The following is a 24,264-nucleotide window of genomic DNA, read 5'->3' on the forward strand; positions in this document are numbered from 1 at the left end:
GATCCCCCAGCCCCTGTCTCCCACTGTCTCAGATCAGTGTCTCTGTCCCTCTCCTTGGCTCCTGGCTCCAGGCCTGGACCGCTATATGCTCAGATCACAGGGCCACTTCTTGCCAGTGTTTGGTTGTTTATCAAACCCTTTCCCACACATTTCCTAAAACAATTAGTCTACAGAGTCGTTGCCTTTGCAATGAATTCTGATACCTACTCCCATGAAAACTGACTTTAAATAAGTAAATTTTTTGAGAATTTCAGAGATCATTATTTAATCATTAAAAGTGAGGGATCAGAGCCAGGCTGCCGGGTTCGAGTTTGGCTCCACCTCTTACTGGCTCTGTGACCTTGGGAAGCAACTTAACCCCCCTGAGTCTTGGTTCTTTCACCTATAAAATGGGGCTCATCACAATGACCTCAGAGTTATGAGGATTCAATGAGCTATTGCTAGTAGAATGCCAGAGAAAATGTCCGGTAAAGATCAGCCATTGCGGCTGCTCTTACTATTACTGTTGTTATTTGCAGTCTGACTTCACACATTCTGCCGCGGTGCAGGGGAAAAGCCCTTTCGTAGGAGCTGTGAAGCCTGGTTTTTAGCAGATTCCAGGAATCTGGAATCCTTGGAAAAATTATTGCCCAGTTCTAGGCCTTGGTTTCCCCATCTATATAATGTCCACATTCTGCAATTATAGAACTTCCCAAGTGAGGGGGAATGGTGGTGGCTATTTTATAATTAATAAAGATGGTAAGTGACTGGGTGCAGTGACTCATGCCTGTAATCCCAGCACTTTAGGAGACCGAGGCAGGCAGATCACTTGAGGCTCAGAGTTCAAGACTAGCCTGGCCAACATGGCGAAACCCCGGTTCTATTAAATAAACAAAAAATGAGCCACATGTGGTGGCACACACCTGTAATCCCAGCTACTTGGGAGGCTGAGGCACAAGAATCCCTTGAACCCAGGAGGCGGAGGTTGCAGTGAGCCGAGATTGTGCCACTGCACCCCAGCCTGGGTGACAGAATGAGACTGTCTCAAAAAATAAATAAAGGAATAAAGAAATAAAGATGGTAAGATACACATGAATAGCAGCAACTGAGCTGTTGGAAGCCAGGCTGCCACAGCACTTGTAAATATGCACATGATGAACATTTTCTAATTAGGCTGTGCACCTCCACCTCCTGGTTTATGTCCTCATGCCCCTTCGCGGTTTATGATGGCATATTTATACCTTTGCTTTCTTGGTTGCCTCCTCCCCCGGCCGTTAGCCCACGAGGCATGGACTGGATGGGTTTATTCACTCCCGCATCCTCACAGGGCCGGACACACACAGGAGGTGCTCTGTAAACATTAGTGGAGGGTGTGGTCCCAGGTATCCTGTCATTGGGACTCTGATCCAGGTTGCTGGAAGAACTGCAGGAGTGTGTGTGCATACGTGTGTGTGTGTGTGCATGCGTGTGTGTGCGTGCATGTGTGTGTATGTGTGTGTGTGAGTGTGTGTGTTGGGGAGGAGGCATGGCCCATGGGAAGGTCTGTCCAGGTTGGAAGCCGCACTCTTTCCCCTCAGCATGGAGGTGGGCGTATGTGTGGAGGCCTATCGCCAGCAGGCTGAGACCCACCGGCGCCACATCAACAGTGCCTTTATGACCTTTGTGGTCCTGGACGCAGATGACCAGCCCCAGCTGCTGCCTTGGATTCGGCCCCAGCCCGGGGTAAGTGGGACCAGCGCCCTGCCCCACCAGCAGCTCCCCTCCCCTCCCTCTCTGCCTGCCAGCCCCCTACAGCCTAGAGGCGTGAGGGGCCCACCCTACCTCTGTGCTGGGGCACGGCCAGCTCTGAGTGTCCTGGCTGTGAGCCCCGGGATGCCGCTTGTGCAGGGCGGGCTTGTTCTGCCTGACAGAACTTGGAATATGTGTGGGTCTGGCTCGGAGTTGGGGATTAATGGACTGTCATGAGCCACAGGGTTGGGAGAGTACTGGCTTTGGAGTCAGATGTGGGTTGGAACCTCGCCTCTACCATATTCAAGTGATGTCCCCCCGAGCTTTCAGTCCCCATGTGTAAAATGGGCGCATCTGCAGTCCCTGCCTCACAGGACTGTGGGGCGATAGATGCAGTACTGATTCCATGCCTGGCTGTGTCCTGGGAGCAGTCAGGAGGATGGTGAAAGCCACGCGAGGGGCACGGGAAGACAGTCAGGAGCCTGGTGCAAAGGTCCTCTTTAACAAAATGCTCCCTGTGCCTCCTGTGGGCCAGGCCTTGGAGAGGCCGCTCCCTCGCTCGGGGGAGGTCCCCTGCCTTCCAGAGCCTAGCGTGAGCTGTGGAGTTGGGTAGAGCCTCGGGATCGGGAGCTGGGGGTCACAGCCACAGCCGCTTCCCAGGCATTTTCCGTGTCGTGCTTGGGACTGGGGGACGTTAGATGTGGTGGTAAAGAGGGTGGGCTTGAGGCAGGCCACTGGGGTGCTGATCCTGGCCTCGGCCCTTACTCCTGTGGCCTTGGCAAGCCCTCACCCTTCATTGTCTCAGGTTCCTCCTCTCTAGAATGGACACAGCACTAGCCCCAGCCTCAGAGGGTTGTTTTAGGGATTTGGTGCAATTCCGCATGGAAAGGCCTTGAAAAGAGTGGCTGGTGTGTAGCAAGTGCTCAATAAATGTGGACTGTCATTACCATTGTGAGGGGCCTGTAAGGATCCCATTTTACAGAGAAGGAAACTGAGGTCTGGCCAGGGGAGATGGTGTTCCCAGGTCACTCAGAGTTTGAGGGGAGCTGGGGCTACAGCTTAGTTTCCCACTTTCCTGGCCAGGAGGTTTTGATTCCAGCTGCCCCAGTGACACCTGAACTCCACGTTAGGGCTGCAGGATCTCCTTGGGCCCTGGGGGATGGAGAGGGGGCAGGACAGAGGGTTGGGGTAGCTGGTTGCTCCTCCCACAGCACAGCCTATCCCGACTTCTTCCCCAGGATGGCGAGCGGCGGTACCGAGAGGCCAGTGCCAGAAAGAAGATCCGCCTAGACAGGTGAGCAGGGGCTGAGTAGTGGGCAGAACGCTCCACTGACCCCAGGGCGCTCGCTTTTCTTCAGAGCTGCCTGTGCGCTGGGCCCTGGGCCAGGCCCTTTCCTTCCTCTCGTTTCGGTCTCATTACACAGCTGTCTTCTGGCCTGTTGTACAGGTGAGGACGCTGGGGACAGAGGGGTTAGGTGGCTTGCCCAGGGACACACAAATAGCATCAGCAGAGTCAGAATTTGAACCTGCCGATTTTAAATCCTGTGTTCTTCCCATTGATTCTGATGCCTACTTGGCAGATGAAGAAACATTCAGAGAGGAGATGCAGTTGTTCAAGAGGTACAGCCACTTTGGGAGGCTGAGGCAGGCAGATCCTCTGAGGTCAGGAGTTCGAGACCAGCCTGGCCAACATGGCAAAACCCCGTCTCTACTAAAAATACAAAAATTAACTGGGCATGGTGGTGGGTGCATGTAGTCCCAGTGCACCTATAGTCAGGAGGCTGAGGCTGAGATAAGATAATCACTTGAACCAGGAGGTGGAGGTTGTAGTGAGCCGAGATTGTGCCATTGCACTCCAGCCTGGGCAACAGAGCAAGATTCCGTCTCAAAATCAATCAATCAATCAATCAATCAGTCAATCAATCGAGGTGTGTCTCACTCTGCTGTGAAAGCATTTACGGACTTTGGAGGCTATAAGCACACCAGGGATCACAAGCTGTTGTTAATAAGAAAGTGTGCATCTATGGCATTTACTGAGCATTTACTGTGTGCCAGGCACTGTTCTCCTTGTGATGACCCCTGAGGCAGGGGTGACTGCTGGTCCCATTTCACAGATGAGGACACAGCAGCATCAGGGTGAGATCAGTCAGCCAGGATGTGGGGTGTGGGGACCGAGCCTTAGACGCCACACCCTTCCTTGCTGGCTCGCTCCCACCTCCGAGCTTTCCCTGGTGTAGGGGCCAAGCTGGTGTGCTCTCAGCTGCTGTGTCCTGTGTGACCATCCAGCCTCCCTAGCCGGACAGGAGTCTCCCACTCTGCCGGGCTCAGCACAGGGCCTAGCACACAGTAGGCCTGCAGTAGTCTATGGAAAGTGCTGGACGTCCAGGGGACCCAGGTTGTCATCTTCCCTCCTTCCCAGGAAGTACATTGTGTCCTGTAAGCAGACAGAGGTGCCCCTCTCCGTCCCCTGGGACCCTAGCAACCAGGTAAGGCCTTCTGCTCCAAGGGAACAGTCTTCAGACCCACTGGGGCCCCCACCCTTCCCTGCCTGTCAGAACGGGTTTGGGGGAAGGCCGGGGAGAACAGAATATGAATGACAAACCTCATGGTTGCTACCGTTAGCAAAGAGCTTGCCTGTGTCCATATTTGGCAGGTGGAAGCGGAGACCTTGAAAGGCAGAGCAGCTTGTCCAGGGTCACACAGTGGGTCTAGCCAAGCCCAAGACTGGACCTCCCTTCCCAAAGTCCAGGACTCTTTCCTCAGCACTGCCCCCCATGCCCCCCATTCATGGTCCAGGTTCCTCTCTGGCACACCCTTAGCCTCGGCTCAGGGGCCTTGGAGGAAGGGGGCATGGTAGTGGTAGCACCTGTGTGCTCTTCCAGGTGTACCTGAGCTACAATAACGTCTCCTCCCTGAGGATGCTCGTGGCCAAGGACAACTGGGTACTGTCCTCGGAGATCAATCAGGTAGCTGACCCCACCCACCCAATTTTCCTTTCTCCTCTGAACCAGAGGTGGCTGATGGCAAGCAACAAGAACTCTCCTATACCACTTATGTCAAAAAAGGATCTCTTAAAAGAATTGGGTGAGATCAAGAAACCAGTCCAGTTATGGAAACGTACCCACCTCTGCAGGGCCTGGAGTTGAGAACCCCTAGATCCTTCTCTCCTGCCTGCCCCACTTCCTGTTCTCAGCCACTCAGGTCTGCTGCTGTCTGACCAGGCACTTCCTCTCTGTTCTTCTGCAGTGATCGCTGCAGGGATGGGGGCAGCCAACAGGCACGGGCTTACAGGAGACCTAAGCTCTGCCAGCTGCCTGTGCCCTTGGACAAGCCGCCTCCTGCCTGTGACGCTAGGGCTTGGATTCTCAGCACAAATGTGCTGAATTCATGGGGATGCAGCTGAGACTCAGAGAGGCTGAGCTGTGTATTCACAGTCACACAGCAAGTCAGCCATAGCCCTGAGCTTCCAGCCTCAGCCTCCAGCATCCCCATCAGTCCACTCCACCACCCAGCAAATGAGGCTGCCCTGTGTTCCATGCAGGTCCGCCTGTACACTCTGGAGGATGACAAGTTCCTCTCCTTCCACATGGAGATGGTCGTGCATGTGGATGCAGCCCAGGCCTTCCTGCTGCTCTCGGACCTGCGTCGGAGGCCAGAGTGGGACAAGCACTACCGGTGAGGGGCCAGGGTGAGGGCAGGGCAGTGTCCCTTCTCCAGCCTGATGAGGGAGAGGGTGTCTTCTTCTGCAGGTCATCCTCCATGATGCTCTGCCCTGCTGGCCATTAGCAGGGGCTGGGAGTGGGTTGTAGTTCCATGTTTGGTGGGGGGTCAGGGTCGTGGGTATTTTGAGCCCTTAGGGAAGAGACTGAGCATGGAATTGGAGCTGGAGGCTTGAGTTGAAGTCCTGCTTCTGTCCCAACCAGCTGTGTGATGCTGGATAAGTCAAAGTCACTTCCTTTCTGGCTTCAGTTTCTCTCTTCTTAAAACGCATGCTTTTTAAGAAGAGTGGGTCATGGATTCATACTGAGAGATACTGATTTTCAAACCATGTGCTCTGGAGTTCTGTGTTTCCAAAGGGGCTTCCAGAACTGCTTGGGGTGGAGTCAGAAGGCTGAAGGGTGAGTGGGATATAGCATGGCCAGTTTGCTGAACTTACCAAGTTTGCTGATTTTCCTCACAAATATGTTATTTTTGAATATAATGAATGATTATGAATAGAAATATATTATTCCTTTACATACATTTGTTCCTCCAAATTTGTTGATTGTTCGGCTGACTATCTTCTTCTCGAATTTAGTCAAGGAAGATAAATATGTTCTTAGGAAAATAGCAAAATTTGTGTTTTTCAAGTCCCGTTAAAGTCATTTTCTATTCTGCCAACACCCTGGCTTGGGGGGTGTTATTTGATAATCGCTTGTTATGAGGAGCCTACATTCTGGAAGATTTCCATAAGGAGGTTCTGTGTGTTTGGAAACTCAGTGTGCCGGTCGTTTGGTGAATTGTGTTTTGACAAACTGGCCTTCCCCTTCCTACCCCATCTGTCTTCTCCCGAGCAGGCTTGTAGCTCTTTATACACGGGCTTCCTGCTGAAGGTTTCTTTGCAAAAAGGGCCATGTTGCCTTAAAAATCCCTGGCCCAGCTGACTCAGGCCTGCTGGTTGTCCCCTTCCAGAAGGCAGAGAGGTGATTTGGTGGTAGGTGTTGTGTAGGGGGAGGGCGGTTGTGCAAGTGATAGGTGGGCTTCTTAGAGGGAGGCTGGGGTGGGCCTTGAAGGCCAGACCAAATCTTGATACTTGATCGGATTTGTGGGGGAGTGGCCTGAGGGGAAAGAGAGCCCCTAGTTTCTTCCCCATACCCTGCCTACTGCTGAGTACGGGCAGGGGATTGGGGAGGAGGAGGTGGGTCTGGACGTGGCCATGTCTGCCTCTGTGTGGGTGTCCTTGTGTGGATGCACGTGTAGATATGAACCTGTGTATGCCCATGCATGTATGTGTCAGGTGCCTGGGCCTAGGGATACATCTCTGCCACCTGATAGCCTGAACACACCCCAGCCCTGTTTCCTTATTAGCTCTGTGGCCATGGGCAGGTTATCTTCCTCATCTATGAGATGGGAACACTAAAAGTGTCTACAGCATGGGGCTGTTATGGAGATTAAGCAACACATGTAAAGCACTTAGAACAGCACCTGGCACTCAGTGGGCGCGCAGTAAATGTTAAGAACAACTGCTAAATCATCACACATCCTTGTGGTGTCTGTACCTGCGCAGACATGTACAGACACACGTGGGTCTCTCTGTATACTGGTGTCTGTCCATGTGCCTGTGCACATATGACCACGTGTGTTCATGTATGTGCACATCTTTGTTCCCGTGTCTGTGTGTATGTGTTCATTTACTTGCATGCACGTCGACGTGTGCCTGTGTGTACACACGCACATGTGTGTCCATCTTGACTGGGCCTTGCTGCCTTCCTGCTGGTCCCTGCTGAGCAGTACGGGGGGTGACATCCCACCACAGAAGCTGCTCAGGCGCTGCACTGTGGCAGGGCGTGGGCAGACCGGCTGCCTGCATGGGAGCTGGAAGCTTCCTGGGGCCCTGAGATCCCGACCTCCCCACAGGAGCGTGGAGCTAGTGCAGCAGGTGGATGAGGACGATGCCATCTACCACGTCACCAGCCCTGCCCTTGGAGGTCACACAAAGCCACAGGACTTCGTGATCCTGGCCTCGAGGCGGAAGCCTTGTGACAATGGGTGTGTGCCTATCTGCTGTGGGGTGGGGGACACAACTGGACGGAGTGGTAGGGTGGCCGCATCTCCCTCCCAGGGAAGGCCATCAGCCTGGAGCCAGAGCTCTGCTTCCCATTGGCTGTGGGGCCCCAGGCACCACTAGACTTTTCTGGGCTGCTGTGGCTTTACCATGGGTAAAATGGGGGACAGGGGCACACGCTTCCCTTCTTGTCACATTTCCTACAGCAGGGCTGCCCTTGCCCAGGGTGGCTCAGGCTGCCTCGATGCAGGCCTTGGACAGGATATTTCTCGGGTGGCCACGTCCTTGGCCTCCTCCCTCTGACAGCCCTGTGTGGGCTGGAGGGCCTAAACATCTCTTTTGCTGGAGAGACAGGGACAGAAAAAAAATCCCAAAGCCCACGAGTCTTCCCCCGAGCGTTGAAGTAGAGTGGCTTTTCCAGAAAGTCCACCGTGGAGGCAGGTTGGCTCCTGGTGAATTTGGTGCTAACCCACAGGTGCCTCCTCCCTCCAGCCTGGCCCTGAGCCCCGCATCGGGGCTTTAAGAGTCGATGTGCCTTGCATCCCCTGAGGAATCCGTGCCAGAGGGGGCAGGGTCTGGGCTTTGGTTGGGCGGAACAGGCCCCCACTTTCTTCTGTGGCTGACCCCTGTCCCCTTGCTACCCTTCCTTCACTCAGGGACCCCTATGTCATCGCGCTGAGGTCGGTCACGCTGCCCACACACCAAGAGACGCCAGAGTACAGACGCGGAGAGACCCTCTGCTCAGGCTTCTGCTTCTGGCGCGAGGGGGACCAGCTGACCAAGGTGAGGCCGGTCCCCCTCACCACGCCCCCAGCCTGGCTTCACCCCAACACCACACGTATATTGAGCTTAGCACTGCTGGGCTAGGATAGTCCCAGAGCTGGGCGCCCCAGCAGGCTCCTGCTTCCAGCCTGGGGGAGCCTGGAGTGTCAGGGGCTGAAAATGATCTCATCTGTGTAGAGGTAAGTCAGAGGCTGCTGCATGGTCTTGGAAAAAGCTCTGGGTGCTGAAGTCAGAAGGCCTGGTTTCTGAACTGAAATTCCATCTCACTCGTCATTCCCTTGGATAGCCCTTCTCATCTAGGAAGTCTTTATATGGGCTCTGAGGGCCCATAAAACCCAGCAGTGCAGTCCGTGTTGATGGGCAGGAGGCTGAGGGAAAGTGAGGGTGGGGTACTGCAGCCTCCCCACTCATAGCTTCTGTTAGGGCCCTGCAGCCGGGCCCTGAGACTCACCCAGCAGAGACTCAGCTGGTGTTTGCTGAATTCATATGCTTGAACCCATGAGCGCCTCAGAACCATCCCTGGGCTAATGACTAACGTGTCTCTATGGCCAAGATTCAGAGCTGGGCCCTGGAGACGCAGCCGCTGCCCTCCAGGGCCTCTGGCTGGCGGGGAAGATGCACGATGACAATGTCGTGTGTGGTGGCGGGAAGCCAGGGTTGTCAGCGCCCCCGGAAGGGTTGGGGGAGATCAGCTGGAGGAGGCCATGCTGGCCAACTGTGTAATCTAAGACCCTGGGGAGTTGGGTTGAATTTTCTGCCCTCCCAGAAGACAAGCAAGGCTGACTCACCACCAGCCTGTGCCCACTGGGCTCCCACCCCTTCCCAGCACCCTCCCCTAGCTCGGTCCCCCTGAGCCTGGCTTCCCACCCTGCAGGTGTCCTACTACAACCAGGCTACCCCAGGTGTTCTCAACTATGTGACTACCAATGTGGCCGGCCTCTCCTCTGAGTTCTACACCACCTTCAAGGCTTGCGAGCAGTTTCTCTTGGACAACCGGAATGATCTGGCCCCCAGCCTCCAGACCCTCTAGATGCCCTCAGTGGCCACATCATGCCCACTCCCACTCCATCCTGCCCCCAAGGACTCACATACAGTGCCTGGAGAAAGCCAAAGGCCTTTATTTCTTCCTGCCTCCCCGTGGGAAGCCTCCGCCCTGGAGCCCGCTGGGCCACCACCCCGGGGTGCTCAGTTTCTGCCAACATCGGCCAGCAAGTCCTTGCGGTGCCCCTGGGGCAGCCTGTAGTAGACTCGGGTCCTATCCACAGCCCTGGCTGCCAGCAGCGCTGTCCTCACAGAGGCATAGTCGCCCCCCGCTGGGCTGTGCTCCACTGTGACGGTGGCCCGGGGGGAGGATGCCAGCAGCCTGGCTATGGCTCCAGCTGTGCTGTGGCCCAGCAGTATGGCCTGCATCTGGAAGGACACAGGTTGCCAAAGCCCCTGGCACAGCTCTAGCATATCTGTGAGCAGATGTTCTCTGTAGCCACTGCCCAGCACCTCCTCAGGCCAGCCTGGTGCCACAGTCACGTAGGGGAAGACCTCAGCCACAGCTGTAAGCAGCTCTCTGCCAGCCACATGGCCAGGGACCGAAAAACTCCTGTGGGAGATTTTGGCCCCAACCCACACAGGCCAATGCAAGAGGCCAAGGCTGGAGAGGTGTGCCAGCAAGGCCAGGGACGGCCGGAGGGCTGCGGGCTCTGCTATTTGCAAATGGATGCCCCAGTGTCCGGGACGTGTGGCCAGCTGTTGCAGGCAGGACTCCAGCGTCAGGATGCTGCCACTTGGAGCATGAACAATGGGCACGGGGTTTTCAGCCACAGTTCCCTCGAGGCCAGTGTTCAGCAGGATCATGCCTTCTGTGTCTGGAAGAGGCGGCAGGGGCAACAGGGTTTAGGATTTGGGTTATCATAGGTTTTAGAGTCCCTTGTTAAAGGGGCAGTGGGAGTTATGGAGTCATCAAGGATCTTGCCTCTCTGGAATCTGTCAACCCATTTTTGGGCTCCAGGTGGATGGGTTGCTTTATAAATGTGCCTGGTGCGTGAGAAACTCTTGCTTCAGCTCTTGGCCTTTACCCATGACTCAGTCTGGGGGCTGGTGCCGGCCTTGCCCGTAGCACTGTGGCTGAGGACTGGTCTGAAGGCCAGGAGCCCTGTGCTCTTGACATCACTGTACTCCCTCTCCCACTCCCGCAACCCTGCCCCACCTTGCATCCAGGGTATGATGTAAATAAACCCGTGTTGTCATGGCAACAGAGACTGGCGTTACCTGCCCCAAGCAAAGGACACCCCTGCAGATGAGCTAGGAGCACCAGGGTTGAAGGGTAGACCTTACCTGGGAGGGTCATTGTTGCTGTTTGACCACTGCCCTGGACGTCAGGAACCAGCCACTCCACATTCAGACCATCATCCCCAGGCAGCTGGAGAAGAGGGATCAGGCTGCCTCCCGTGTAGTACATTGGTTTCCGTGTGGCATTCACTGCGGGGCCCCAAATTGCCAAAGTGAAGTGGCTGCCATTCATGGAACACCTTCTGTAGGCCACAGCTCTACAGGCATCCTCTCTAAACCTCATGGCACCCTGCCAAGTAGCTATCCTTTCCTTGTTTTGTGGACTAGAAGAAGTGACTTGCCCAAGGTCTTATAAGCAGTAAGCAAAGTTGCTGGGAGTGGAACCTGATGGGGCCAGGTCTGCCTGGCCCCAGAGCTGGTATCCTTCCCCCTCGCTTAGGTGGCTTCCATGGCAGGAATGCAGAGTCTTGTGGGGCCCCTTTGAGATGGCTTAACTGCGGCTCTTCTGGGTTCGGGGACAAGGGAATGAGGGGTTTGGACGGTGGCATCTGATCACTGTTTAGCAAATACAGTGGAGGCCTCTGAAGCATTAGAGTAACCCACAGTGGAGCTGTGCACCAAGGGAAATAATGGGGGGTTTGGAATTTGCTGGTTTCCTGTCTGCTGGGCAACATACAAGCTGAGTGACTGTATTGAGATGCTGTTTCTCTATAAAATGGAATCCCTCAGTTTCTCTATAAAATGAATGTGTGGGTCAGGCAGGTGGCTCACACCTGTAATCCCAGCACTTTGGGAGGCCAAGGCGGGTGGATCACCTGAGGGCAGAAGTTCAAGACCATCCTGGCCCAACATGGTGAAACCCTGTCTCTATTAAAAATACAAATTTAGCCGGGTGTGGTGGTGCAGGAGAATCACTTGAACCCGGGAGGCGGAGGTTGCAGGGAGCTGAGATTGAACCGCTGCACTCCAGCCTGGGTGACAGAGCCAGACTATGTCTCGAAAAAATATATAAATAAAAATAAAATGTATGTTTGAAGCTTAGCATACCATCCCAGGGCCTGGCACACAAAATGCAGCTGCCTCCTGTCCCATCCTGGCCTTCCCCCTTCTGATATCCCTTCCGCCCAGCTCTGCTCTAGTGCCCACCAAGTGCTGCCCCATGCAGAATCCAGCCCACACCGCCCTTCCCAGTTTCTCTCCTTACAGGCCAGCTGCTTGAACTGTGACAGGAGAGGCTCAAAGATGTCATAGTAGACTTGGTGGACAGCAGTGTTATCCCGGACGTAGAGCAGATCCTCCACCGACATGGGGTCCGAGGCAGCCTGCCACAGTGTCAGGCTGTACCTGGGGCCACGAGAGCTGACTCAGTGCCTGTCTGAGCCCAGCAGACCCTCAGCCCCACTCCTGTGCTCAGAACTGGATGTCAGCTGGGCCCAGGGTAGAGCATCTGTCCTGCAGTCGCCCACCCGCCACTTCTCCCTGAGTCCTACCCCTTCCCAAGGGCAGGAGCCAGAAGGAATTCAGGAAAGATGACAGAAAGCAGAGGCCCAGGAGGGAGGGGGAGCCTGTCTTGCCTCCTCATTTGCAGTGTCTATTTCTGAGTCCTGTCTTAGGAAAGGGGCAGGACAGATGGGGCAGGGTGTGGAAGGGTAGATCAGGCATCAAGACGGGGAGGGGGCAGCTTTGGGAGTACTGTGGAAGGTAGGGGGGAATAGTGGGGGCAGAGAAGTCTCTAAATTCCTGTAGGGCTATCCTAGGGCAGGGGTTGAAGGCACAATCTGTGTAGCCCCAGGGGTACAGCTGGCTCCTATTGGAGGAAGCTGTGAGGAGACAAATTGTGTCTTGGTATAAATATTTTCCAGAGGGCAGAGAATTACCCACCAATGAAAAGCCTCTTGCAGGAGGTAGTGAGTAGCCCGTCACCAGAGGTATGCAAGCAGAAAGCAGGGACTCTGTAGACGGCATGAGCACCAGCAGGGGTTGGACGAAATGACCGTTAAGACCCTTCCAGCTATGAGCTGAGCTTCTGGGATCTTGCTGGGGGTATCAGTGCCTCCAGGAGGGTGGGGGTGGGTTTGGTGGTTTTCACCTTTCAGATTGGCTCAGCAGCCAGCTGAAGTGGGGCCAGGCGGCCCGTACCATGGAAGACCGCACAGGGAAGGTGACCCTCTGGGGTACCACTCCCACCAGCTCGTGCATCTTCTCCACCATGGCTCGGGTGTAGGTCCTGTTTGGGAATGTGGACATGTAGAAGGTGGTCCAGCCTGGAGACAGGGTAGCCTTGGGATACTTCTCCTGGACCAGGGCCAGGAACCTGCAAAAAAAGTCAGAGACGTTGGTATCACGGAGCTGCGGCGGCCCCTTACTCTCCTCTGGGTTCTCATCACAGTGCTAGGGAGTGGCAGGGCCTATTGGATCTATGATAAGGTCAGAAGCAGAGTCCCAAAGAACAGAATGGCTTGTTTCAGGTCCCATAAATTGGGCGTGGACTTTGGAGTCAGGGAAGTCTGGGTTCAGATCCTGATACTGATCTTGGGCAGGTAAGTCAACCTCATAGACAGCATCCCTTCTAGCAGGGCCGGCTTCTTAAACATCCACATATAGACAGGAAACTGACTCAGAGCCCCAGCCTGTGGGAATCTGAGCTCTGCCAGCTGGGAGTCTCTGAAGTTTCTCAGGTTTTCTTTAAAAATTTCCCTCCTGCTGGGCGCGGTGGCTCACGCCTGTAATCCCAGCACTTTGGGAGGCTGAGGCGGGTGGATCATCTGAGGTAGGGAGTTTGAGAGCAGCCTGACCAACATGGAGAAATCCCATCTCTGCTAAAAGTACAAAATTCGCTGGACGTGGTGGTGCATGGCTATAATCCCAGCTACTCGGGAGGCTGAGGCAGGAAAATCGCTTGAACCCAGGAAGCGGAGGTTGTGGTGAGCTGAGAGCACACCATTGCCTTCCAACCTGGGCAACAGAGTGAGACTCCGTCTCAAAAAAAAAAAAAGTTCCTGCCTTCTTGCCTTCCTGCCTTCCTGCTTTCCTTCCTCCCTTCCTTCTTTTCTTCCCTTCATATATTTCTCTCTTTGCTTTCTATATGGGGTCTCGCTGTGTTGCCCAGGCTGGTCTCAAACTCCTGAGCTCAAGGGATCCGCTCACTTTGGCCTCCCAGAGTACTAAGATTATAGGTGTGAGCCACTGTGCCCAGCCTAAAATTGTATTTGAACTTTGCCTTGATGAAAATATTTTAATTTTTTCTTTGTACTTTTCTTCTTCAAAAGATGCAAATTTTAATAGGCAAATTATGTTGCCACCCACTGCCCACCAAAAAAAACCTACTGAGTAAAATTAGCACTCCAAGAAGACAGGTCATATTTATCTTGGGTCATTGATTACATTTTCCAAACTGCTACTTTGGGAAGGCACTTCAGCTTGAGAAGCACAATAATAAATACTAGATGGATGGATTGCTGGCTGGTTGGATGGATGGAAGAAGAGATGGATGGGAAAGAGCCTGGAGCTTAGAATCAGAAAGGCCTGGGTTTGAATCTTTGCTCTGCCACTTACTAGACTTAGGCAGGTCTTTTAACTTCTATAATATAGTTCTTGCATTAATAAAATGGAAATATTAGTACCTACCTCATTCTCGTAAGAGTTAAATGGTGTTCTGCGAGTCAAGTGCTTAAAACGCTTCTGGGACACATAATATACATTGAACGAATTGAGCTTCCACTATTGTTAGCTTTATTATCTGCAAAATGGGGAGAAAACCTTAACCTGGCAGTGCTATGTAAGGACCAGATCAAAGACATTCTCTTCTTTTATGTGGTCTCTTTGTAAACTGTAGAGCACTGTGCAACTACTGTATGTGAGTGCTGTGAGCAGCGGTGCTGGAATTCATGAGGCCTGGGGAAGGAGTCAAGCTATATATGGTATGACTGGAGACAAACTCAGAGGTCCCCTAAGATCCCCATCCGTGGTAGGTGTTGACAGAAGAGGGCTGGACACAGCTGGGACAGAGAAGCAAACACTCACTGTGTGGCATTGACTTCAGTTGAGATGAGCATGTTGGGGCCCTTTAAGATGTCAGCATTGATCCACACGGGCCGCCGGACTTTGCCTTCCTCTGTCAGCCGCCGCAGGAGGTCCAGGGAGGGGCCCACGGCCTTGATGTTCTTGAAGTCCAGTTTGATGCCTGTGGGGAAACGGACAAGGGCTTGGGGAACTGGCGAAGGAACCAGGAAGATGTGACTCCCTGGGCAGAGAGCAGAGAGCGTGTGTGTGTGTGTGTGTGTGTGTGTGTGTGTGTGTGTGCTGTGGAGTCAGGGGAGGGTGGAAGGACAAGCACCACATCCCTGCAGGGTGTGGGGAAGGCCTTTCGAAGAGACAGAGCTAACTCAGAGAAGAAGGGCCTGCCTCTAGAGGAATTCCCATCTCCTGCGGGGAGGAAACAGAGGCCAGGTAGGGACCTGGGCTTGTGGCTGCTGCAGCTGCTGAAAAGGGGCTGTGGTTCCTGAGCAGGGTAGACTCAGAGGGTCCTAAACCACCAGAGCCTGTAGGGAGGTCACTCAGCGGCCGGGAAGGTGCATTTGAGTAGAGGAGGAAATCTCTGCAGAGGAAGGACCCGGTACTTTTCAGGGCGGTGAGGAGATGAGGCTGGGAAGATAGAGAGGGATGTTGAAAGCCAGGCCAAGATCATACTTTTTCCTGAGGACAATGGGGAGCCATGGAGGGTTAAAACAGAGGTGTGGCATGACAAAACTGGTGTTTTGAAAAGATTCCTCAGGGGTGTGTGTGTGTGTGTGTGTGGTCATGGTAGTCAAGGGAAGCCTGGAGGGGCTGAATTTGGGGCAGGAAGCCGGTGAGGAGGGAGGTCCTGGAGAGATACAATGTGGCTGCGACTAGATGGGGGCAGGGTTAAAGGTTAGGATTGGTGGATGCAGCAATTAAGTGGCTGTGAGGATGAGGGAGAGGGAGGCATTATGGTGACGCCTGGATTCTGACTGTGACTGGTGAAGGGGCGCAGAGGGGAAGGGTGGGGCTGGGCTTTCAACATGTTATGTCCAGTTCTGTGGATACAGGGGGAAGCACTCTGAGCATGCGTGACACTTTGCAGTTCACACTGTACTGCCCGCTGTCTCCCCTGTGTGTCCAGGAGAGAACACCAGGACCTGCACTGACACGCTCCCCTTCTCGCCTAGTCCTCACTGAGCCTGAGCATCTGTAACATTGTGATGAGAAAGCCAAGGCAGTGAGCACCTCGTGTCAGGGCTGGACTTGCTTCCCAGGGAGGGATCTCTGCACATGCTGCCCCAGGGCCAGAGGGCTGGGGGCCAGGGAGGGTTTCCAGAGAGACCCTTACCCTTTTGGGAAGAGCCCAGCACAGCATCCAGCCACTGCTCCAGTGTATTGTCGCTGTAGATAGCCGGGGGGTGTGCCATGATGGGAACTCCTGTCTCATTGGCTGTGCCGAGCCCTTCTACATTGACGTCAGCCTCCAGGACCGTGATGTTGCCTGTGGAAGAGGCAAAAACTCAGTTTCTTTTTTTAAAAAAAGAAAACTTTTTTTCTCATCATAAAAGCATTACAAATTACAGAACATTTGAGAAATACAGAAAAGCAGAAGAAGAGAAAAATATTCACCCACACTTCCATCATAGTTTCACATTCTGATGGATTTTCCTTCCATTTTTTTCTATGCATAGGTTTTTTTGGAGACAGAGTCTTGCTCTATCGCCCAGGCTGGAGTGCAGTGGTGAGATCTTGGCTCACTACAACCTCCACCTCCCAGTTTCAAATAGTTCTTGAAATTCTTCTGCCTCAGCCTCCCAAGTAGCTGGGATTTACAGGCGTGTGCCACCACACCTGGCTAATTTTTGTATTTTTAGTGGAGACGGGGTTTTACCATATTGGCCAGGCCGCTCTCAGAACTCCTGACCTCAAATGATATGCCCACCTCAGCCTCCCAAAGTGCTGGGATTACAGGTGTGAGCCACTGCGCCCGGCCCTATGCCTAGTTTTTACACAGTTGAGACTCCACTGCATTTATAATTTTTAATTTTTTTTTCAACATTATCACACATTTCCAGATCTTTTTTTAATACATCTCATTAGAGCAAACAAGGCAAAGAAACAAAAAGCTTCAAAAGCCCTGGTTGATGGTGTTCACTACCATGTAGCTGATCATCCCCCATTCCTGAGATGGTTTGGTAGTTTCTGATTTTTGCTATTAGTCCTGCTATGTTGCCCTGTCTGGTCTTGAACTCCTGGGCTCAAGCAATCCTCCCACTTTGGCCTCTCAAAGTGTTGAGATTACAGGTGTGAGCCTCAATGCCCAGCCCACGGGGTCATTTTTAAAGCCCATGTTATCAAACTACTTTCCAGAAAAGTTGTTCTGATTCCTGTCCTCGCCTGTAGTACACAAGGTTGCCCATCTCACCGCATCATCACCAACACAGAATTATCTTTTAGCTTCACACAGTTAACTCAATCGGGCGGACATCTGACTCCTGCCTTCAAGAATTCAGTCTTGTAGGGAGCCTACAAGACTGAATTAGGACCTTTCTAATGGGAAGCAGTCTCTAGAAAACCATGCAAGGGGCACTCACACTTGAAGAGTGTAGTGGAGGGAGAGGGGTCGCTTTTGGCCCTTGCGGCATCACAGACAACTGATGCCAGAAGGGGCCTTTTCTCCTGCTTTCTCCCCGACTCCTGACCATTCTTCTCACCTCTAGCAAGTCTATTCTCTACAGAGCCACCAGAGTGAGTGTCCTAAACATGTACCTGATCATGTCACTTCCTGTTACAAAAGGCCAGAAAACCTCCCCATTGCTCTGAATATGAAGCCCAAACTCTTTATTATAGTCTTTGAGGTCTCTACAATCAGGGCCTGCCAGATTTTCCATTTTCATCTCACGTTCCACTCTCCTTCATTCTCTGAGTTCCAGGCACCCGCTTCTCCAACTTTAATGTGCACATACATCCCCCAGCGACTGTAAAAATGCATGTTCTGATCACTAGGTCTGCGGCAGGGCCTGAGATTCTGCATTTTTTTTTTTTTTTTTTTTCCAGACGGAGTCTCGTTCTGTCGCCCAGACTGGAGTGCAGTGGTGCAATCTCGGCTCACTGCAAGCTCTGCCTCCCGGGTTCACGCCATTCTCCTACCTCAGCCTCCCGAGTAGCTGAGACTACAGGCGCCCGCCACCACGCCCAGCTAATTTTTTTGTATTTTTAGTAGAGACGAGATTTCACCATGTTAGCCAGGATAGTTTTGATTTCCTGACCTCGTGATCCACCCGCCTTGGCCTCCCAAAGTGCTGGGATTACAGGCATGAGCCACTGTGCCCGGCTTTCTTTTTTTTTGAGATGGAGTCTCGCTCTGTCGCCCAGGCTGGAGTGCAGTGGCACGATCTGGGTTCACTGCAACCTCTGCCTTCCGGGTTCACGCCGTTCTCCTGCCTCAGCCTCCCAAGTAGCCGGGACTACAGGCGCCCACCACCATGCCTGGCTAATTTTTTGTGTTTTAGTAGAGACAGGGTTTCACCATGTTGGCCAGGATGGTTTCAATCTCCTGACCTCGTGATCTGCCGGCCTTGGCCTCCCAAAGTGCTGGGATTACAGGCGTGAGCCACTGTGCCTGGCCTTCTTTTTTTTTTTTTTTAGATGAAGTCTCACTCTGTTGCCCAGGCTGGAGTGCAGTGGCACGATCACAGCTCACTGCAACCTCTGCCTGCTGGGTTCAAGCGATTCTCCTATCTCAGCCTCCTGAGTAGCTGGGACTACAGGTATGCACCACCATCATGCACGGCTGATTTTTGTACTTTTAGCGGAGATGCGGTTTTGCCATATCAGTCAGGCTGTTCTCGAACTCCTGACCTCAGGTGATCCACCCGCCTCAGCCTCCCAAAGTGCTGGAATTACAGGCATGAGCCCGAGATTCTGCCTTTTTAACATACTCCCCAGGGGTACGCGTGCTGCTGGTCCACGGACCACATGTTGGGTAGCAAGGCTTTAATTTGTTTTGTCCTCCCCATCTCTGGGCTGTTGCCTGGCAACACTCTTCTCTCAACTTTACTGCGGCACCTCCTGCTCATCCTTTAGTGTTGGCTTAAAAAAAAAACTTCCTCAGCTGGGCGTGATGGCTCACCCCTGTAATCCCAGCACTTTGGGAGTCTGAGGTGGACAGATCACTTGAGGTTAGGAGTTCAAGACTATCCTGGTCAACATGGTGAAACCCTGTCTCTACTAAAAATACAAAGATTAGCCAGTCGTGGTGGTGGGCTCCTGTAATCCCATCTACTCGGGAGGCTGAGGCAGGAAGAATCACTTGAACCTGGGAGGCGGAGGTTGCAGTGAGTGAAGATCATGCCACTGCACTCCAGCCTGGATGACAGAGAGAGATCCTGTCTCAAAACAAACAAACAAACAAACAAACAAACAAACAAACACTCTCTTCACCTTAAACGTTGTGACTTGCCTTCCAGAGGCTGAACCTGGGGGCTGACTTGCTTGAGGCTGGGAAGTGAAGAAGGAGCAAGAGATGAGAGGAAAGGATTGGTTTCCTATGGCCATAGCAGCAGCCCTGGTCCTCAGGGAGCCACATAGTCAGGAGGGAAGGGGACATGCAGTCACTAGCCTTCCTCGTGCCAGCTTTACCCATCTGCAGGAGAGCATGGTGGCTGTGTGCGGACTGTGAATTGACACTGCTGGCTTCCAGTCCCCACCCTAACACTTTCCAGCAGTGTGATCTTGGGAAGGTTGTTTGACCTTTTTGTGCCTGTTTCCTCATCTACAAGAATTAAACAATAAAATATCCCTGGTTAGGCATTCACTAAGTGTTAATTATTTATATGGAGTTGCTTGCTTAACTAGTATAAGGGGCCGTCTGGTGTATTTCTGTTGCTTCAGCATAATTATTAATAATGACCTCAAAAGATCCCTGCTTTGGTTGATTTGGTCATTCTACCAGCCCTCAGACCCCAGTTTCCTTGTCTGGAATGGAAGGAGTTTGCTTGAGCAGTGATTCTCAAAGTGTGATCTCGGGACCAGCAGCCTCAGCATCACTTGGGGGTGGGGCCAGCAGCCTGTGTCTTCTGAAACGTGTCCTGGTTTGAGGACTGTTCCCTTCATCTTTTATAGCTACTGCTTTAAAGTTCACTAGCACGTTCATGAACGTTATCTACTGAGCTTCCCAACAGCCCTGAAGGAGGGGGTGGGGGTCAGTGGCTTGGAGTGTGCACTCTGGGGCTGACCACTCTGGGCTCCAATATTCGCTTAACTGCTTTCAGAGAGTGTAACTTTGGCTAAGTCACCTGACTTTTCTGAGACTCTATTTTTCTCCTGTGAAATGGTACCCATGAAACAGGTTGCATGGTAGTTCCAGGAGAACCTGTGTGAAATGTGCATACCGTGAGCCTTGGCCAACTGGTTACTATAACCATTTTTGAAGTGCAGATTTCTGGCTTCTTGAGGCTTTGAAGGCAAAGGCTTCCTTACAGGTCGGTCCCTGACAGGTCGAGGAAAAAGGGTAGCTGGGAGAGAGGGCAGTATAGTCATGACTTCGGAGTCAGACATGTGGTTTAAATCTAAACTCAGAGTTTGTCAGCTGCACAACCTTGAGCCGGCCACTTAACCCCTCTGAGCCCCTATTTCCTTGTGTGGAGAGACATGTAAACAGCCATCATGCTACCACAGTGACCGGTGGCTGATCCTCGCTTCTCTCCCTCTGTCTTCTCCATCCCCTGCCCTGGCCTGCCTCAGTCTTGGCAGCTGGACTTACTGTTCAGGGCAGCTGTCATGGCTTCCTTGCTGTTGGCTGCGTGGTACCAGGTGACCTCCAGGGCATCTCGGCGGCTGATCTGGCCCAGGCTCAGCAGGTAGTCCAGCATGTCGGCATCGGGGCTGCAGGCCTCCAGCTCACAGCCTGGAAGGAATCCCAAGGGGCTGTTAGGGTCTGTCCTCACGCCAGCCCAAGACTCATGTTGTTCATCCCATGACCCTCCCTGGGCTCCCACTGTGTCCAATACCCCATCTGGCAGAGGGACGGTGAGGCTCAGACTCACTGGTGCTGCAATAGAGGGAAATGAATGGGCTCCTGGGGCCCATGGAAGCCTCAGTACCAGGCTGGCAGTCAGGAAAGGGGGGTAGGTTCACAGAAGAGGGAACACTTAAGGAAGACTTGAAGGATGGGTGTAAATTTCACAGAAAAAAAGGAAGAATAGGTTATTCCAGACAGAGAGAAAGCAAAGGCTTGGCTTCAGGAGAGTGCAGTTGCCTGAAGGAAGAGCCATTGACCTGGTAGAGATGGAACATAAAAGTGGAATGTGGAAAGATTGGAAGAGGGGGCCGGGCGTGGTGGTGGCTCACGCCTGTAATCCCAGCACTTTGGGAGGCTGAGGCAGGTGGATCACCTGAGGTCAGGAGTTGGAGACCAGCCTGGCCAACACGGTGAAACCATTTTGTATGTGGTGTAACCACATACAAAAAGTAGCTGGATGGCTGTGGTGGCAGGAGCCTGTAATCCCAGCTACTCAGGAGGCTGAGGCAGGAGAATCACTTGAACCCAGGAGGTGGAGGTTGCAGTGAGCCAAAATCGCACCACTGTACTCCAGCCTGGATGACAGAAAGAGACTGTCAAAAAAAAAAAAAAAAAAAAAAAAAAAGGCTGAGTTTGGTGGCTCACACCTGTAATCCTAGCACTTTGGGAGGCCGAGTTCAAGACTAGCCTGGGCAAAATGGTGAAACCCCATCTCTACTCAAAATACAAAAATTAGATGGGCTTGGTGGCATGTGCCTGTAATCCCAACTACTGGGGAGGCCGAGGCAGAGAATCACTTGAACCTAGGAGACAGAGGTTGCAGTGAGCCAGAGATCATGCCACTGCCTGGTTGCACTCCAGCCTGGGTGACAGAGTGAGGCACTGTCTCAAAAACAAACAAACAAACAAACAAACAACTCTTCTCAGTGGCTGAGGCCTGTAATCCCAGCACTTTGGGAGACGGAGGCAGGCAGATCACCTGAGTTCAGGAGTTCACGATCAGCCTGGCCAACATCGTGAAACCCCATCTCTACTAAAAATACAAAAATTAGCTGGGCATGGTGGTCCATGCCTGTAATCCCAGCTACTGGGGAGACTGAGGCAAAAGAATTGCTTGAACCTGGGAGGCGGAGGGTGCATTGAGCCCAGATCACGCCACTGCACTCCAGTCTGGGCGACAGAGCAAGACTCTGTCCCAAAAAAAAAAAAAATTATAAGATTGGAAGAAGGTTGGGATCAGGTTGTGAATGGCCTTGAACTTTAGCAAAGGAGTTGGTGTGTGCTGAGGGCAGCGAGCGAGGGTTGCTTGGAAAGATCTGGGTTGCAGAGCTAATATGAGCTGACAAAAGCAGGCAGAGGGACCTTGTAAGAGGGGTCCAGGAGGAGACTTTGAAGCTTCTCAGAGGGCAGGGCCGGAGGGATGGAGGACAGAGGGTGGAAAGGCAGAGCCCTTGAGGCTCAGGACTGAGGAGCACAGGCATGAGGTGGGGGCATGGTGGCTACTCCAGGTACCTGTGTGAACGGAGGAGCCCTTCACTGAGAGGCTGCAGGGGTGAGCATCTGTTGGGGCTTAGAGATGAGCTCAGCCCAGCCTGCTGAGTTTGAGGTTGCTTGTGTGACTCCTAAGAAGGGCACAGGAGGAAGGTCTGGGCTGAAAGCCAAGATCTGATGGTCTTCAGGCAACTGAAGAAAAAAAAGTTAGAGGGGGCCAGGCACAGTGGCTCATGCCTGTAATCCCAGCACTTTGGGAGGCCAAGAAGGCAGATCACCTGAGGTCAGGAGTTTGAGACCAACCTGGCCAACATGGTAAAATCCTGTTTCTACTAAAAATACCAAAAAAAAATTGGCCCAGCCCAGTGGCTCACGCCTACAGTCCCAGCACTTTGGGAGGCTGAGGCAGGCGGATCACCTGAGGTCAGGAGTTTGAGCAGCTTGGCCAACATGGCGAAACCCTGTCTCTAGTGAAAATGAAAAAAAATTAGTCTGGTGTGGTGGTGCCCACCTGTAATCCCAGCTACTTGGGAGGCTGAGGCGGGAGAATCGCTTGAACCCAGGAGGTGGAGGTTGCGGTAAGCCGATATCATGCCACTGCACTCTAGCTTGGGTGACAGAGTGAGACTCTGTCTCAAAAAAAAAGAAGAAAAAAAGGACCAGGTATGGTGGCTCATGCCTGTAATCCCAGAACTTTGGGAGGCCAAGACGGGCAGATCAGGAGGTCAAGAGATCAAGACCAACCTGGCCAACATGGTGAAACCCCGTCTCTACTAAAAATACAAAAATTAGCTGAGCGTGGCAGAGCACGCCTGTCATCCCAGCTACTTGAGAGGCTGAAGCAGGAGAATCGCTTGAACCTGGGAGGTGGAGGTTGCAGTGAGCCGAGATCTCATCACTGCACTCCAGCCTGGCGACAGAGTGAGACTCCATTTCAAAAACAAAACAAACGAAAAAAACCCCACAAAAAATTAGCCGTATGGTTGCACACGCCTGTGATCCCAGCTACTTGCAGTGCTGAGGCAGGAGAATCGCTTGGATCTGGGAGGCGGAGGTTGCAGTGAGTTGAGATTGCACCATTGCACTCCAGCCTGGGGGACAAGAGTGAAAACTCCGTCTCAAAAAAAAAAAAAAAAAAAAAAAAAAAAGTTAACGGGACTTTCTGCTGGGGATGAAGTCAACGGGACTTTCTGCTGGGGATGAAGTCACGTAGGGCTGGGGGATGGAAGAGAGAAAAAACTGCAGGTGGGGAATGAGGCTTGGTAGGGACGAGGGCTCAAGAAGAGCTGGTTGGCCTGGCGTGATGGCTCACACCTGTAATCCCAGCACTTTGAGAGGCTGAGGTGGGTGGATCACCTGAGGTCAGGAGTTCACGACCAGCCTGGCCAACATGGTGAAACCCCATCTCCACTGAAAATACAAAAAATTAGCTGGGTGTGCCTGTAATCCCAGCTACTTGGGAGGCTGAGGCAGGAGAATCGCTTGAACCCGGGAGGCGGAGGTTGGAATGAGCCGAGAATCGCGCCATTGCACTCCAGCCTGGGGCAACAAGAGCGAAACTCCGTCTCAAAAACAAAAACAAAAACAAAATGGAAAGCTGGTCAGAGCTGTAAGTCAGAAGTGGGGATAAGGAGCGAGCGATGCGGGAAGCCACTTAGGATGGGATGGGGGGAGGCACCTACCTGGCCGCCACAGGGTGATGGCAAGGACTGTCGTGGCAATGACCACCACAGACACACAGGTAATGCCAGCCAACACCCAATTGACCTGATTCTTTGATAACTGCTCCCTCCAGGCCATGGCGATGCTGTCTGGGGAATGCCCCCAACTCTGCACGGCCCAGAGTCCCTGAGGCTCCCTGCAGCTGGGATGCTGTGGAAGGCAGGAGCTCCCAGCAGCAGCTAATTCTCCACCAGGTCTGGTCCACTCTGCAGCCCTGTAATATCTCTGACTGGAGATAACCCCTGAAGCCCCTCCTCCCTCCCCACCCCACTCCTCTTTCCCACACCCTCCCAGGATCTTAACAGGCTAACCAGAAAGTCTGCCATCCCTAAAATGACCTTTGAGCACAGTAAGAGGCAGCAGAGAATGCTGAACCAAGCCCCGACCCCTGGCTGTCTGCCCCTGCCTGGGAATCAGGAGACCAATCCCAGCCCCTGTTGCTTTTCTGGAGTCCTGGAGCAAGTGTCTGCCCCTCTCTGGGCCTCATTTC

General features: G+C 53.0%; 2 protein-coding genes across 6 annotated transcripts in view; one reads left to right on the forward strand and one right to left on the reverse strand.

Annotated features, from left to right (window-relative positions):
• Positions 1-10,500, forward strand: part of ACOT11 (acyl-CoA thioesterase 11) — a 65,555-nt gene extending 55,055 nt beyond the window's left edge. For all 5 annotated transcript variants that reach the window (XM_031669163.1, XM_031669185.1, XM_003891935.3 and 2 more), the window contains exons 9-16: positions 1,557-1,701; positions 2,946-3,001; positions 4,127-4,193; positions 4,590-4,673; positions 5,249-5,382; positions 7,324-7,455; positions 8,128-8,254; positions 9,129-10,500. In XM_031669163.1, coding sequence (XP_031525023.1) covers positions 1,557-1,701; positions 2,946-3,001; positions 4,127-4,193; positions 4,590-4,673; positions 5,249-5,382; positions 7,324-7,455; positions 8,128-8,254; positions 9,129-9,284 — 901 coding nt within the window. In that variant the 3' untranslated portion in view covers positions 9,285-10,500. The remainder of the gene's footprint in view (positions 1-1,556; positions 1,702-2,945; positions 3,002-4,126; positions 4,194-4,589; positions 4,674-5,248; positions 5,383-7,323; positions 7,456-8,127; positions 8,255-9,128) is intronic.
• On the reverse strand, positions 9,348-24,008 carry FAM151A (family with sequence similarity 151 member A). Its single transcript, XM_003891936.5, has 8 exons — positions 23,735-24,008; positions 20,304-20,447; positions 15,888-16,040; positions 14,561-14,720; positions 12,627-12,851; positions 11,742-11,881; positions 10,583-10,726; positions 9,348-10,113 (listed from the first exon to the last, which is right to left on the reverse strand). Exons 1-8 carry the CDS (start codon positions 23,850-23,852, stop codon positions 9,440-9,442), a joined length of 1,758 nt encoding a protein of 585 aa, XP_003891985.2. The 5' UTR covers positions 23,853-24,008; the 3' UTR covers positions 9,348-9,439.
• Positions 24,009-24,264: the final 256 nt, after the last annotated feature.

This window comes from Papio anubis, chromosome 1 (genome assembly GCF_008728515.1).
Source record: "Papio anubis isolate 15944 chromosome 1, Panubis1.0, whole genome shotgun sequence".
Lineage (NCBI taxonomy): Eukaryota > Metazoa > Chordata > Mammalia > Primates > Cercopithecidae > Papio > Papio anubis.